The following is a 16,296-nucleotide window of genomic DNA, read 5'->3' as shown; positions in this document are numbered from 1 at the left end:
TTCCCATACTCTCACTTGCTCGTCATCCCTTGAAGTCGTTTAAGTACCTTTGGCTGTAAGCGCCTCCACTTAGGGGCTGTTATCTCACTTTTTGTGTAAAGTGCTATGTACATCTGTGGCTCTGTGGAAATAGCTATTTAGATAATCTGTATAAAATAGTATCCACATGGCCACAGATGTGATGAGCTTGAGGACCTTGGCCATCCAGGTATTTTTATAAAATGTCTGTTATATTTAGTCCATAGAAAGCCAAAAGACTTGAATTACTGGGCTGGATAAGGTCTCAGGGAGCTTCTGAAACAATGGACTCTGTGTTTGTCTCCCCTTTTGATAAGGGCACCTGGCAAGAATCTCATGGAGTTTGCTGTTAATACACAGCTGCTTTCAAAGTCTTAGTCTGTTTGAAATAAATCTGATTGCTACAAGCTTCCTCTTCTAGAAAATTTTGGGTGTTTAAGACAGGCTTTGAGAGAAGATTTAAACAGGGGGATCCTGGAGGTGTATACACTTACTCCATTACTGAATAGCATGACAGCTCTGGGTGAGCAGGAATTCTGCCTTCCCCCACCCCGTCACCACTAGAATATAAAGCTGCTGAGGCAGCTGTCTCCTGAATATTGTCTTGTGTTCACTGCCAGAAGTGTGTTAATTTACATCTTTCCATTTGTGTATCATATGGCACATGCTGAAATTGCAGAGATTACTTAAAAGAGCTAAGACTGCAGAATACTGCATATTTAGCTATATGTCTTCTGGTGAGCCGGGAGAGTGCCAGAATGATAAAGTAATGTAGCTGTGTGCTGGAATTAGTGACAGATTATTTGCATATAGCCATGTGTGCATGTATAAGCTCAGTTATCAGTGGCATATTACAGAACTCAGACCTTCTGTGGTGTAACTCTAAAGGTTTTAAGAGGCTTAAATCCTTCTGAATGAATATTACGCAAGGAAAGGTTAGATTTGCCTTGTAGGTGGAGATTCTGAATTAAGACGGACTGTTTGAGTATGTGCCTGGGCTTTAGCATCATAGTGGTTTACATGCCTGAGTCTCTACCAGTAGAGTTCTTATTCCATACCCCAGCCACCTTCATTTGTGGCTGCCTTCCTTGAAACCCTTTTGCATGGGGAAAAAATAGAAAATAGGATAACTCTGGTAAATCATAGGCCCACTAGCCTGACATCAATCCCAGGCAAACTCATGGAAAGGCTGATATGGATGCAATAGTTAAAGAATTAAGGGATGATAGTATAATTAATGCCAATCATCATAGTTTATGGAAAATAGGTTTTGTCAAACAAAATTTAACTGTGATGGTTTACTTAGCCTTCTGTAGGGCATTTGATTTAGTCTCTTTTGACTTTGATTTCAGTATAATGCCCTTTTCTTAAAAAAAATGTTCATATTAAATGGATTAAAAACTGGTTAACTGATAGGTCTCAAAGTAATTATAAATGGGTAAGTGTTATTGAGTAGGGTTGTTTCTGGAGTGTCCTATAGCAATCTGTTCATTGCACAATGTTTTATATCTTTATCAATGTTCTGGAAGAAAATTGCAGATAATACACAGATTGGAGTGGTAAATAATGATGAGAACAGGTCAGTTGTACAGACTGATTTGAACTGCTTGATGAGGTGGGCTCCTTTGAACAATGTGTTAATAGACCATTACTGGACTCTGCTGTGTCCGTTTCTGGTGTCAACACTTCAAAAAGAATGTAGAGAAACTGGGAAGGGTTATTAAAGAGCTAAAAGAATGATTCAAGGTCTGAAAAATATGCCATTTTGTGGGAAACTTATGAAGCTCCATTTAGTTTGTTTATCCAAAAGAAGATTAAGAGGTAACTTGATAATGGTCTTCCTATATGAGGAAGAGATTTTTGATGGTAGATGACTCTGATGTAGCAGAAACAGTATAATGGAATTAAATGCTTGGAAGCTAAAACTACACAAATTAAGTCTGAGGGCAACTAACCATTGGCACAATTTACCTGGAGATGTGATATACTCAGTCATTTAAAGTGTTCGTTTAAAGGCTAGATGTTTTCTTAAAAAAACAAACCTAGCTCAAGCAGAAGTTGTGGGCTTGTTACAGAAATTTGCTGGCAGAGATTCTCTGGCCTGTGTTATGCAGGTCATCAAATGAGATGATCAAAATTGTCTCTTTTTTGGTTTTAAAATCTGTTACTTCTGCTTTGTACAACACCTAGCACAGTGGGGTCCTGGCCCGGGACTGCGGCTCACAGATGCTATGGAAATACAATACTGCATAATAATCTTTCATCTTTTTGTGATAATCCCTTCATTTGTGGAGCTTTCCTCAGTTCATGAATCAGACTACTTCCTGTTCACTCAAACTTTAAAAAAAAAAAAAAAAAGCCCATGTGGCTTCCATGAAACCTTCCAGTAATCTACCAGAATATCTCCAGTATATCATGGTTGGCTGGTCTGGCACTGGCTACACTGCTAGTGTTTATTCAGTGCAAACTCTTTGGAGCTGTGGCTGTGTCTCCTGTCTGTACAGTGCCAAAATCATGGAGACTCAAGTAAATTACTTAATCTATAAGCCAGATTTCCAAAGCAGTGTTCCGTGTTTACAAATAAAGTAACACTTGTGAACAATTATTTCAAATCATAATTAAGGCTAAGATTTTGCCATGGCTATGGGCAATAAGTAAAATTCATGGACGCTCATGACCTGTCCCTGACTTTTACTAAAAATATCCATGATAAAATGGGAAAGGACTGGGCAGCTGCAGGGTGGCTGGGAGCTCTGGGGCTCAGAGCTCCAGAGTCCCCCAGTCCCCAACAGTGGCTGGGGAGCTGCCAGGGATTCCCCTGTCCTCTGTACCTGGTGGGAAGCTGCAGGGTACCCCTGCTGCCCATGGCAGCTGAGAGCTCGAGGGCCCACTGCCTGAGGCAGCAGGGGTACCTCACAGCTCTCTGCCACTGTGGGAGGCGGCAGGACCCTGCAGCTCCCAGCTGCCAGGGCTGAAGTCATGGAGGTCTTTATTAGTCACGAAGTCACTAAAAGCCAGATTTTTAGTTCTTTAGGTGCCTAGTGGCACCCATGCCCATTGAAATTAATGAGTTTTGGATGCCGAAGGGTGTTTGAAAATCCCACTACTGCCTAAATACCTTGAAAAATGTGACTTTCTATGGGACAAATCCTGAAGCTGTTATCCACAAGCAGTCATGGTGGATTAAGGGTGGGGTAGGGAGCTAGTTGTGTAACTGAAGGGCTACATGACTGGGACCTAAATGAGCTATTTCATAAACGATTTTAATCTGTCCTCACTAACTGGCCTGTAATGTTCTTCTGTAGCAGGAGGAGAATCTGGGAAACTTGATCCATGAAACAGAATCTTTCTTCAAAACAAGAGACCAAGAATATCAGGAAACAATAGGACAGATCGAGGTGAGAGAGTGCTCTGTGGAAGAAAAATACTCTGCATAAGGATTTATTCACCAGCTTAAAAATCTGTTATGAACTTCAGTACTGTGGGTACTCTCCCTGGCCCAAATTGTGGGCTCTCTTGCAAACCACTGAAGATGATGGATTGTATATATGTAACTGTGGAACTTGACCCTCAGCATCATACACAGTAGGGCACATCCTTCCTCCATAGCGCAATAACCTACTTGAGACTACTATATAGAGTGAATGTAACGTCGTAACTAGTGGGTAAAGGACAGCTCAGATGGATATAAATAAAAATACATGGAGATTTTGCTAGTTTTCTTCAACATCCTTTCTGTGTCTCTTTGGGAAATCCCTCTAGTTGCTAAGGAATGATTTCAGAGAATGCCAGGCTGCACTAGTATAGCCTCTCAAGATATTTATGCTCCATCCATGAGCCATAAAATATAAATAGCATCTCACAGGCAGTTTGCTATTTTAAGGAATTGCTGTTCATTGAAAAACAAGATGCAAACAATTAGTAGCCGAGAGCTGTTGAAAGCAGCAAAACTAAACAGGATTACAGTATTGGGCAGAAGCTGATAAATATGGTAACCTCAGATAAGATGGAAAGTAAAGATGCCCTGTGGACCTCATGAATGTGTAAGGAATAGGTTACTGGAGTGCTTGCATGACCTTAAGCATGGCAACAACCCGTAAAACTGGACAGGACGGGGATTTAGCAAGTCTCCTTGTTATATGCTGACCACTGTCTCTTATTCTGGACAGCTGGAGCTAGCCACAGCCAAGAGTGACATGAATCGCCACCTCCATGAATACATGGAAATGTGCAGCATGAAGAGGGGCCTGGATGTACAGATGGAAACCTGTCGTCGGCTTATCAAAGGCTCAGCTGATAGGTAAATAAGATGTTCCTTGGTTCTCTGCTGTTCTCTAAACTCCTCCTGCAGACATGTTGCCTAACAGTCCATTAAAAAGCAGTTAAGGAAAATACTTCCTGTTGGTGCTTTCTTCAGTTTGGAGAGGAAGTTTTACCCCCCTTCCAAAGAGGCTTGATACTCACTGTTGTGTTGGAAGACTTGTATGTCATTTGCGCTCTCAGCTTCCGCATCCCCATCAGTAAAACGGGGCTAGTGATACTCACCTTTGTACAACACTGAGATTCTATGGATGAGAAGTGCTGGATATCACTATTAATACTAATTAGAAAATGTAAGTCCAGATAGTGACATAGGACACTTTTTTACCTTACTTGAGGATGGAAAGGGACCCTTTTTTTCTTAAAATGAACAGAGCTGTGTTTAACAGCATCACTTGCTGAACTTTATCTAAATCTTTCTCTACATTTCTCTGCAGAAATTCTCCATCTCCCAGCTCTGTAGCCAGCAGTGACTCAGGAAACACAGACGAGATTCAAGATGAGTTTGACAGAGAGGCCGACGTGGAGCCTATGGTCAGCTGATACATAATCCGAGCATTCCAGTGAAAGGGAAAATACAGAAAGGAAAAAAAAAAGTGGAAAAAATAGAATACTGACTGAACAGACTAAAAGGCCCTGGCACAGGGTTCCTGAGGACTCATTCCGATACGCATCCCCGCCCCACCTGAGGATTGGTGCTGTACATTTCTACTGTTCTACCAATTACAAATGCAGAATTCTGTAAGAAAACATGGTGTTTTAATGGTGCCTTTGCCCCAAGCTGAGCCACTTTGACTCTAATGGAATATTAATAGCAAGTGTTTTTATAAGAAAAAATTTAAAAAAGGGTGGGGGGGAATCTAGCTGCAGCAGAGAATGGTGCTGCAAATGTTTGGGTGTTTCAGTAGGCTTATGACTTACTGAAGGGCTGCACTGTTTGGCAGAAGGAACACTGTGGCAAAATGAGCATGGACCACAACACAATTACAGTTTGACGACCATAGTTCTCTGGCAAAAAATAAAAAAAATGTAAACACCTCCAAACGTAGCTCTTAACCCCATTTAAAAATAGCAGTGGGTTAGAGGCAGACTTTAGGCTCATGCAATTGTAAGGTATCCAGAGGAATCTCTTTATGCCATCGGTCAGGGTGGAGAGACCTTTGGAATCTGCACAAGCTTTTTGCCTGAGTCTAGAGTCCCAAGAAGCAGTTCTCAGCTCGGTGGCAAAGCAAATGGACAGGATGCACGGGGGTGGGAATATCACCGTTAAACTACTATGCAAAAAAAAAAAAAAGCTTGCCTTATTTATACGGAATGTTTGGTCCCTGCTGGGCTAGAGTTATCTCTTGGTGGAAGGAAAGCTAAAAACAGTTGCACATGTTAGTTATCTGTAGAGCTTCCTTTGTGGAATGTCTGTTATAATGCCTTTGTTTCCTGGGATGGGATTAGGAGGGGCATTAGCCCTTCAGTTCCTGAATTTTTTTTCACAATTTTGTTTTTTGTTTTTTTGTAAACCATAATAGTTGCAGGTCTGTCTTTACTGCCTGGGAGATAAGCAGCATAAAATGCAGTTTCATGAGCAGCGTGGTCGAAGCATCAGGGTAGACTGACACACAGTGCTGTAGATGTAGGCTTGAGATGTGACATCATTACAGACCACTATTCTTTGGAAAACTGAAAATCAGAAAATACTGTAATCCTTTTTAGGGCACAGTAAAAACGAATCCTAAACTACTGCTGCTCTGGAATTAGGGAATAACAGCCATGTGCTTTCTCTGTGAGAAAGCAAGTAGACCTAGGCCTTACATGTCTGTTCCTCTGTATTTTAAACCAGAGAAAGCAGCATCAAAAGTCTAATTTATTTACTTTCTATTCAGGGAGCTGGTGGCATGAGATGGGCTGTTCTTGGTTGTAATTAGGAATTGTCACAACTGAGCCAAGAGAAGGGGAATGGAAATCTCTGACTTTAAGCAAGCAGAAGACAATACCAGATTGTTTTGCAGGCGACTGTTGAAAACATAATAGCTCTTAGAAGTAACTGTGTAGCTAATGACCATTTTAAAAGATTTAAGAGACTAAATTTCATATCTCCCTCTCCCCCCCATGAAACTCCTCCCACAGTGGGTTTAAAAATACTGGGAGTGGGAGTGGTTTTCTTCCCATATAGATTGGACAGAGAAATGTCAGGTTTTAGCATCCTCTCAGTGTTAAGTGGTGCTATGATGGTTGTTCTGTACCCATCAACTTGAAATAAAATCAGGGGGATGGCATTGTGAGCAAACAAAACCTAGTACACATCAGAGTGCTGCTTTCTCCATAACAGAGCACAAGCCTCACTAAAGTAGTGTCTGTATTAGGCAGAGAATGGCTCTTTGAATTTTGCACAACTTGCTTCACGTTGGGGGCAGTGTAACCCTGACAGATCCTTGCTTGTAGAGTAGCTTTGTGCACAGTACCATCTTATTGACTCTGGTTCCAAGCACTGCTGCCTGTAGTTCTTTCGTCGCTCTTCCTGTTGAGTGTCCTATAGCTGACTACTTAGCCCCAGACTGAATTGTGTGGGCCATCTGAAACATATGGCCCCCCCATATCTTTCCAGGTGGGAAGAACTACTGTGATGAGACCCTTCTGGATCCAAAATGTGAGTTTAAATTATTCCCGTCCACGAAAAGAACTGTAATGCAAGGACACGCTATTAATTTTACTTTTCTTGCTGTTTGAAACATTCAAGCCACTTGTGCATAATCTCTTGTTAGGAGCTCTCTTATCAATCATACTCTACCTCAGTGGCCTTTTTAAAATGTTTCATTACATGTGTAATTTTGTGTTTAGGTCTTCTTTTAAAGAAACCTGTATTCCAAAGTGCTCATTCCTAGCATCTCTTATCTAGCCAAAGCAGTAAGTTATGTTCACTAGGAGTGAGCTTTGTACGGTGGAATGAAAAATACGTGTCAGTCATGCCCTTTTGATAAGAGAATGGGACTCCATGTTTTCAGTTCAAGTATTTTTAAGGTTACCAAGCCTCTTTGAACCTCAGCTGCTAAATATATTAGGTTTCTCAAAAGGTTGAGAGACCACCTGCCAAAGCTGAATGTTTGTAGTGAGTACTCTAGTGACTCTGGAGGAAACATTGTTTATAACAGGAGTTTGCTCCTGTAGTGAGACAGCCTTCCTAGAGACTTCCAGTCAGCTGTCCTCTGATTATGAAAACCTCTTTTGTAGTGGAGAAGTGGAACAGTTTAAACAGCCGTCCTACTTAGCTGCTGCTGCTTTCTTTGTAAAATGCAGTGCTCCGCAAGGAGACTGGGTCAGTGTTGTACCTTTAACGGTTGGCATGTCGAGGCAGGGAAAGAGAAGAGAGTATCCTGCATTAAGAGTGAACCGCTTGAGGAAGCAAAACTTAGTTGTTGATACAAGTAATCTGTAACCTACAGTTCAGCTCATAGCCATAATTATGAGGACCATCTGTAATGAGGTTGCATTGTTTTCAAGTGGAGGAGGAGGGATATCTGTATAGTAAGGAATAAGAAATGTGTATGATGATGAAATATGTATGATGGTAATAGCAATGACTGTGGTGGTGGTTGTGTTTGTCTGTCTGTTTTTTCTATTACCATACGTAATCCATTTTTTAAATTTATCTTCATACTTGGGTTTAGGGTTATATTTTAGTCAAGGCAGTGGACTTGATAGCTAGCAGGGTCAGCCCCTTGGTAGTTATTGAGTCTCATAGACTCATAGACTTTAGGGCGATCCCATGGTCGTTTTCCCATGAGGTTTTTTGTTTAGTTTTGTTTCAAATGATGCTGCTGATTTAGCTGACAGTGGTCCCATTTTGTCTGTATTTAACACATCTGTAGTGACCAGATCAAAAGCTTGCCAGAAGAAAAATTGTGAAAATGCTGGAAATCATTTTGATGACCTCTTTTTTTCCTTTGTAAAGCTGTAAATACTTTTTTATTTTCTATTCTTAACGCAGTGTCATATTGACACTTTTTTAGACTTATATCAGTAAATCCTCATTGTTTTTTTTCTCTTTTTTTTTAAAGAGGATTTCAAGAAAGCAAACTTTTTTTTTTGCTTGTTAGCAGTATAATAAGGTAGGTCAAATTCCTAAAATGGATTTGTACAAAAACAGTGTTTTCAGTGAATAAATCTCAGTGATTTTGTGGATGCATGTTCTTCAAAAAGTCCAAAGAATCATGTGGTACAAACATTTTTCAAGGATTTAATAAATACCACGCTAGGTCAGGCAAGAAACAAGGAATGAAAACATTTTTTTAAAGTATGGGTTGGAAAAACATTAAATGTAACTCAGAGAAATGTGTAATCTAGTTATAAATAACAGTATATTTTCTGGATTTTTTTTTTAAACGTGCAAACAGAAGTCAGCAAGTACAAGTCTTCCTCTGTAAAGTATTCTCTTTGATGGGACTCCAAATTCTCAACACTTTCAAGTATCAGCATGAGAAAGAAATGTAACAGGTGTGGCTGGCTGTGAAACACTCCTCCTATCTCTCCCTCATAGCAAGAAAAACACATGTTGCGAACGTTACTGTAACTGCAGAATTATTTTTCCCCATCTTCACTGATTCCAATGCCTTCAACAAGAGGGCGACCATGGACTGGCATCATTTCTGCTCACCACAAATGATACTGCAGATGCATTTTTTACACTTTTTTAAAATTTGACCTAGAATAAGATTTGTATTTTACCCTCTAGTAAGGTAGAATATATTTGGACTGCAATTCAGACTTGAGGGGCCTGATTGCTAATTTACTCCCCGTTTATATTGGGGTAAGGAACTCAATGGAATTATACCAGTTGGAGATCGGAATCTTTCTGTATGTAGGAAGGCTTTTTAGAACTGTTGCAATTTCAATATGGTAAAGGCAATATTAACATAAAATACTTGCTATCAAAAATTGAAATTCCCATTGTCAGTCCAGACTCAGGGCAGATCTACATTACAGGGTTAAGTTGACCTAAGTTACATAACTCCAACTATGTGAATAACGACGAGGAGTCCTTTTGGCACCTTAGAGACTGATAAATTTATTTGGGCATAAGCTTTTGTAGGCTAGAACCCACTTCATCAGATGCATCTGATGAAGTGGGTTCTAGCCCATGAAAGCTTATGCCCAGATAACTTTTGTTCAGTCTGAGGTGCCACAAGAATGCCTCGTTTTTTTTTGCTGATACAGACTAACACGACTACCACTCTGATACGTGAATAACATAGCTGGAGTTGATGTACCTTAGGTTGACTTATTGCAATGTTTCCCGCATTGGTTTGATGGGAGAAACTCTCCTGTTGACTTACCTTATGCTTCCTGTTCTGATAGAGTACCAGAGTTGATAGGAGAGTGATCAGCAGTCGATTTAGTGAGTCTTCACTAGACCCGCTAAATCGACCCTCGGTGGATCTGCACCCACTGGTAAGTGGAGACAGTCCCTTAGGATGAGTGATGGCATTGGTGGCACAGGAGTGCTTACATCCATACCAGGAACACCCATAAACCTGTTGAAATGAAGCAGATATTTGCTTGTTTTCCTTATTTCTATACTGTGGGGAGATCATATTGATGAAAGAATGTTTGTACCTGGAACACGTAGTGAAGAACCTCTTAATAATGAAGGGCATCTGACTGGGCTTCATTTTTGTGAATGCTACATCTTTGAGCAGCATAATGTTTGAAAGGAAATGCTGCTGACTAAACTCTTAATGCTTATAATGGTGGAGAACTTTAAAAAGATCTTTCACCTAAGCTGTTCTATTGGAATTTAAACTCTGCTTAGATAATAATGCTGACCAAGGATCCAAGGTAATATTCAGATAATTTCTTTCACATTTTGTTTCTAGACATTCATTTAAAGGTGCTGGTGCACTAGCACAAAGATGCCGTATTTGGATTGCAGACACAGTAAAGGCATACTTAAGTTTTCCTTTGAAATTTGTATAAAAATCACTGAAACATTTGTTGGCCTTAAGTTTTGTCAGATCTCATTTTCACAAAACCTAAATTTTAGACAAACTTTGGCCTAATAAGTTTTTATACCAGAGGCGTGGGGCACTAACGGATAATACCAAGATCTCAAATCATCAAGCAAATTTTACACATGTAGGTTTGTACCAAATACCATTTTTAAAAGACTCACTTGTCAAGCTTTGAACTTAACTTCTTATTTGAGCTTAAATTTTCCTTTTCAAATGTCTTCATATGCATTTGTGCATAGCTTTGGGGTCTTGCTCTTTTGTATTTAAAGCAGCCTTTCCAAAAGCTCATCTTTTGAAGTAGCAGAGATTTTGGGAGGCTGGATGAAGCTGGATGCTGATGAGGCCTTCAGCTCTTTAAAAGAGCATGTCAGGTCTCCTTATCTGTGACTTGTGGCATTCCAATAGTGAAGCACTTTCACAAACAAGATATGGTCTTAAATCTGAATAGGTCTGTCTTTTCAGGCAGGCAGTGATGCTAACATCAGAAAAACTGCTTTAGAAATAGTTCGGTGTTTGACTTCATTGCAGTTCTTGTCCAAATGTCTTGAAACTGACAGTCCAAATCATTCCCGTGGTGGAACATACATGTACCCCTGTGCTGCAAATCTGGGCCATGTTTAGTTTGTTGGCTTCCTGAAGTGACAACCCATACAAAGATTTAATCTTAAATCTTGTTCTAGAAATAAATGTTTAAGATGGTTAAAAGCTTGGGCACTTAACCACACTTCCTTTATAATACGGTTTCACTGAAAGGAATATACAAAGTCATCTGTCCCTAGGATTAAAATATTTTTAAGCTAAATTTTGCCAAAAATGGTATTTATTTTTTAAAGTGTTTAAGTGGGAGACATTAATTAACTCCTTTCCATGCCATGTCACTTTGTGTCTGTTAGGGTTTTTTTGGATCATGTAAGAGTTTTATTTTAATACTCATTAAAACAGACTACTGTTCAGAGTGGAAATGAAACTGTTTACTGTATTGTTGTAAATATTGTGCTTTATATTCTGTATATTAGCTTATTTTAAAGGGAAAAATGACTTGAGTGATGATGCAATTTGATCTCCAGTAAGGAAAGATCCAAGGATGAAACAATTCCTAAGCTTGCTCCAGAAGGGCCATGGTTTCTTGTCCTGAGTTCAGATTTAAGTGGATTGCCCCTCTGTTTGGGAGTCTGTCCTTCAGTTCAAAAGCAGACCAGTTGGTTTATAAATTGTCCATGATTTTTGAATTATCCATTTTGGAAGGAGCACTGGAAACATGCACAGCAAGAACCCGAAGCATTGGAATTTGAGGTAATCCACTGGAACTCACAATTCCCCTATTAGTGCCAAAAACTAGCGACTGTATATCTGATCTAGCTGCCTGTGTACTGTTTTTTCTTGTTCTGTCTTGAAAGGGCAAAAGTCCAAGCACTTACTCACCTCCATCATTCTCAGCCATCCTGTGCTGTGGTACTGCTCTTCCGAGAAGCATTGGGATATTGGTTCATCTTTGTGCTCTTGATCTATAAAAATTCTAACTATGAATGTTGATTTCCAAGTCACGTTCCAAATGGGCTTCTCTGTGAAAAGAGGCTGTTCTGAAGCTCGTTGATGAAAACGGGTTATTGTCTGGTTACGAGGAAAAACCCCTTAAAATAAATGCCAAACTTCCTGGTTGTCTGTTTTGTGTGCATCAGTTCTTGTCTTCCAACACTGTACTTCCGTAACACCTGACATAAATGCAGTAAACATTTCCCTGGAATAGAAACTCATCAGCATTGAGTCACTCATCCAGCCCTCCAGCCTTCAAAGGAAAGAGCCCCTCAATGTTCTTAATGGTCCCCTTCCCCATTTTCTAAAATCTAGACACACCAACTAACCTGAGAAGCATAAGCTAGCAGCATTTTATACAGGTAAGACTAACTGCTAACTCACGCTCACAGATCAAATCCAAAGGCGCAAAGCAGATAGGGCTGTCCTACTGAGCTAAGCCATTCAAATATACTGTACCTAAACCCAAGTATTTACCATTCAGTGATGTGTGTGAGCAAAAAATGCTATAAAATTTTTGCTACACAGTTCAGTTCTCTGAAGGTGACAGGTTCCTCATACAGCCCCTCAATGTTTTGCACTTTATAGCAATTCACCGGCTTCAAAGTTCCTTACAACTATTAGTTTTCCCAGCAGCCCTGTAATGAAGGTGATATATCAGTGTTTCCTATGGGGAAAATGAGGCAGGAATTGTGTGATCTTGGCTAATGATCCCAAACAGTGGCAAAGCTAGGATTAGACTGCAGGAGCTCTGATGGCCCGTCCCATGCACTGACCTTTTAATTTAGAATGTCTTTATGCTGAAATGAAGAATAATGCTTGCTTTGTCTTGTCACTTTATATCAGCCTTCATGCAGTGCAGGACTATGGCAGCCTCTGCTATGAATAGGGCCCTGCCACATTCGTGGTCCGTTTTGGTCAATTTCATGGTCATGGGATTTTTAAAATAGTAAATTTCATGATTTCAGCTATTTAAATCTGAAATTTAACAGTATTGTATTTGTAGAAGTCCTGAACCAAAAAAGAGCTGAGGGTGGTGGTGGTGGTGGTCCGCAAAGCTATTGTAGGGGGGGTTGCGATACTGCAACCCTTCCTTCTGTGCTGCTGTTGGTGGCAGTGGTGGTGCTGCCTTCAGAGCTGGAGGGCAGAGCCACCAGCAGCAGCAGCATAGAAGAGTGGCATGGTATGGTATTGCCAGCCTGCCTTCTGCGCTGCTGCTGGTGGGGTGCTGCCTTTAAAGCTGAATGCCTGGCCACCAGCCACCCAGCACTGAAGGTAGTTTAGAAGTAAGGGTGGCCCCTCTAAAATAACCTTGTGAGCCCCCCACACCTCCCTTCTAGGTCAGAACCCCCAATTTGAGAAACACTGGTCTCCCTCATGAAATCTGTATAGTATAGGGTAAAAGCGCACAAAAGAGAAGATTTCACACTGGGAGACCAGATTTCATGGTCTGTGACATGTTTTTCCTGGCTCTGAATTTGGTAGGGACCTAACTATGAATGAGAAACTTTATTAAAATTTGAATAGTGGCAGAAAAAAGAACATGACTGCACACAACTGACATATGTCTAAATACCTTTCTCTTTTATGTATGTTCTTCCCTTCTACACCAAGCTCAGCAAAGGACATTGGTCCAACGTTAGGGATAACTTGCATCTTATACTGTCCTAGAAAATAGTCTCTGAGTTTTAAATACTCTCGGAACTAAACAAAAATCCCACTGACTTAAAGAAACAGAGCCATAGTTTTGAAGTACTTTTACTACATTCCTCCTGGTGGCTCTGCTGCTGTTTACTGCTGGAAGTTGGCAAGACTGAACTTTACTTTTTGGAAACATGTCCTCAAGTTTCTAAAAGACAACAGACCTATCTAAAAGAGTGGGCAAGATCCTCTTCACTCCTTGAAACTATATGGATCATGCTAGTGCAGGGGTTGGCAACCTTTCAGAAGTGCTGTGCCGAGTCTTCATTTATTCACTCTAATTTAAGGTTTCGCGTGCCAGTCATACATTTTAATGTTTTTAGAAGGTCTCTTTCTACAAGTCTATAATATATAACTAAACTATTGTTGTATGTAAAGTAAATAAGGCTTTTAAAATGTTTAAGAAGCTTCATTTAAAATTAAATTAAAATGCAGAGCTCCCTGGACTGGTGGCCAGGATCTGGGCAGTGCAAGTGCTGCTGAAAATCAGCTCGCCTGCCGCCTTTGGCACCCATGCCATAGGTTGCCTGCCCTGTGCTAGTGCATGAAAATTAAGCCACCTGTGTTCTGTGGAATGTAACTGAGCCTGCTTTAGGACAAGATTTCCACTTTGGGTCAAAAGTCCATCTTTATGCTTCAAAATTACGTAAACTGATGAATTACACAAAGCTTGAGCTTGTAAGCAGGACAACATTTGTTTATACAAACCTTTGTAAATTGTTCCAACTATCTACCACAAGCTCTCCATCCTCCCTCCCCCTCCCTTTTTTTTGTGTTTTGCCCATGGCCCCTGCTCATTCAAAAGAAACAGTAGCGTTGATGGTGAATTATTTCACTTCTCCATTGTTTCCTTTACTCTTGTGTGGATTAAGAGCAATAGCAAAGATTGCAGGAAAACTCAGCACTCCCTTGTTTTCACGTGCATGTCTCAATTTTAAGTGTCCATGAAGGGGAGGGAATACTTCAGAGCCAAGTTTGTAACTTAACAGTAAAGGAGTACCAAGATTGTATTTATATTTATAACAAACTGCTCTAGGTTCCTTTACAGTTACAAAAAACGATCAAACTGAAATCAGCAGCTGACCCTAGCTGAAAAAGGAAACTCTTCAGCAGACCCCTCCTCCCCCCCACAAAACCTCAGTGAAAAAACAGGCCTTGTGTTAAGCCCAGAAGACATTGCTTTGTTTCACCTTTTTTGAGGGGGAGATGAGCACAGGCTTGTCAACATTCCTCTGTCAGAGGAAGAGATTTTTCTCATTCTTTTACATGAGGCCAGTTGAGAGCTGCTCTCTAAACTTTAGACAGTGCTCCCCTTAAACATGAAACAAACAGCGTAACTTCCTCTGCCGCCTGCTTTTGTATTTACACAGGAACTAATGATGTACATTGTTAACTGGGCTTTCTAGACTCAGAAGCCAAGAGTTTCCAAACAACTAGTGATTGTGGCTGCCTGGCTTGAGACATGTCAAAAGGACCTGATTTTCAAAGGGTGAAGGCTTAGCATTTCTTAAAAATCACACGCCTTTCAGATATCTCAAGATAGGTTCCCAAAATGCATAGTTCCTTTTGAAAATCTTTGCACTTTTTTTAAAGCCGTGTAGCTTATTTGCCCTCTTCACAGATTTTGGGCAGGTTAGTGGGTGGATCTCAAATAGGCCTTGCAGTTCTGCTGCCATGCTGGGCTGTGTATTTTTTGTTTCACAGCCCATCCTGAAGCCCCGGTGAGTCGCATCTCACTTACACTCCTTGTGTGAAGAGATTTCCCCTTCAGCAAATCCACTGAGCCCTGTGTTTTTGGAGTGGGAGGACAGGAGTTCCCCTGCAACTGCAACAGAGTTCTGAGTGGCTTTGGGACACAAATATCAGGGGGTAGCCATGTTAGTCTGTATCCACAAAACCAACAAGGAGTCTGGTGGCACCTGAAAGACTAACAGATTTATTTGGGCACAAGCTTTCTTGGGTAAAAGAGCTCACTTCTTCAGATCCATGGATTTGTCCCAATAGCTAGCTAATGATTCAAACTGTGGGCCAGGAAGCATTTGTCCTGGAGCAACAGCTGCCTGTTTCTATTCTCCAGACAGAGGATACAGTTTTCATATAAATGTTTGAAGATCCAATCCTGGAGCTGTGCCCAGGTAACTCATGGGAATCTGGGGATGTCCTCATGTGACTAGTTTGGTCAGTTTCTAGTTACCAGTCATAGTTCTCATTTCCATACATCAATTTATTTTATTCTCTAATTGTTCCCCCCCCCTCCAATGGGGACCCAGGCGGGGGGGGGAGGGGGAGCGGGTACAGAGTGAAGCTGAGAGGCCTGAGCTTACCCCTCCCCCCACTGGTCTAGCCAAACTCTCTCCTTCCCCACCCCCCGGGTGACCCTTTAAAGAACTTTACCGACACCTCCCTCTTTGTATCGGGTGGTACCATGAAGCAGCAGCCGATTGGTCAGAAGGCCCCCAAGTTATGATTTGATTGGCTGATACAGCGCCGCCCTAGGACGGAACGGACTGCACCATGTGCTGGAGAGGGGGGAAGGGGTTAGCGGCACAGTATGCGACCCCTGGGGAATGGGCGCAGGGGACGGGGATTGGGACAAGCCCCACCCGGCTGCTGCTTGGGGCGCTCCGCTGGATGTACTAGCCTTGGGAGGGGCGGCAGCTGGGTCCCCTCCCGGAATCTGCAGCCGGTTCCCCCCACCCGAGATGGTACAGCCCACCTCGGGGGT

At 41.3% G+C, this 16,296-nt stretch overlaps 1 protein-coding gene across 1 annotated transcript in view; it reads left to right on the top strand.

Annotated features, from left to right (window-relative positions):
- The window catches only part of IFFO2 (intermediate filament family orphan 2), a 52,786-nt gene extending 43,362 nt beyond the window's left edge, over positions 1-9,424 (top strand). Inside the window, exons 7-9 of the mRNA XM_030537692.1 lie at positions 3,324-3,416; positions 4,188-4,318; positions 4,776-9,424. Of these exons, the coding sequence (XP_030393552.1) occupies positions 3,324-3,416; positions 4,188-4,318; positions 4,776-4,881 (330 nt within the window). The 3' untranslated portion in view covers positions 4,882-9,424. The remainder of the gene's footprint in view (positions 1-3,323; positions 3,417-4,187; positions 4,319-4,775) is intronic.
- The last annotated feature ends 6,872 nt before the right edge of the window (positions 9,425-16,296 follow it).

Source organism: Gopherus evgoodei, chromosome 18 (genome assembly GCF_007399415.2).
Source record: "Gopherus evgoodei ecotype Sinaloan lineage chromosome 18, rGopEvg1_v1.p, whole genome shotgun sequence".
In the NCBI taxonomy this organism is placed as follows: domain Eukaryota; kingdom Metazoa; phylum Chordata; order Testudines; family Testudinidae; genus Gopherus; species Gopherus evgoodei.
Note: the sequence above shows the minus strand (reverse complement) of the source record. Positions and strands in the feature narration are given on the sequence as shown.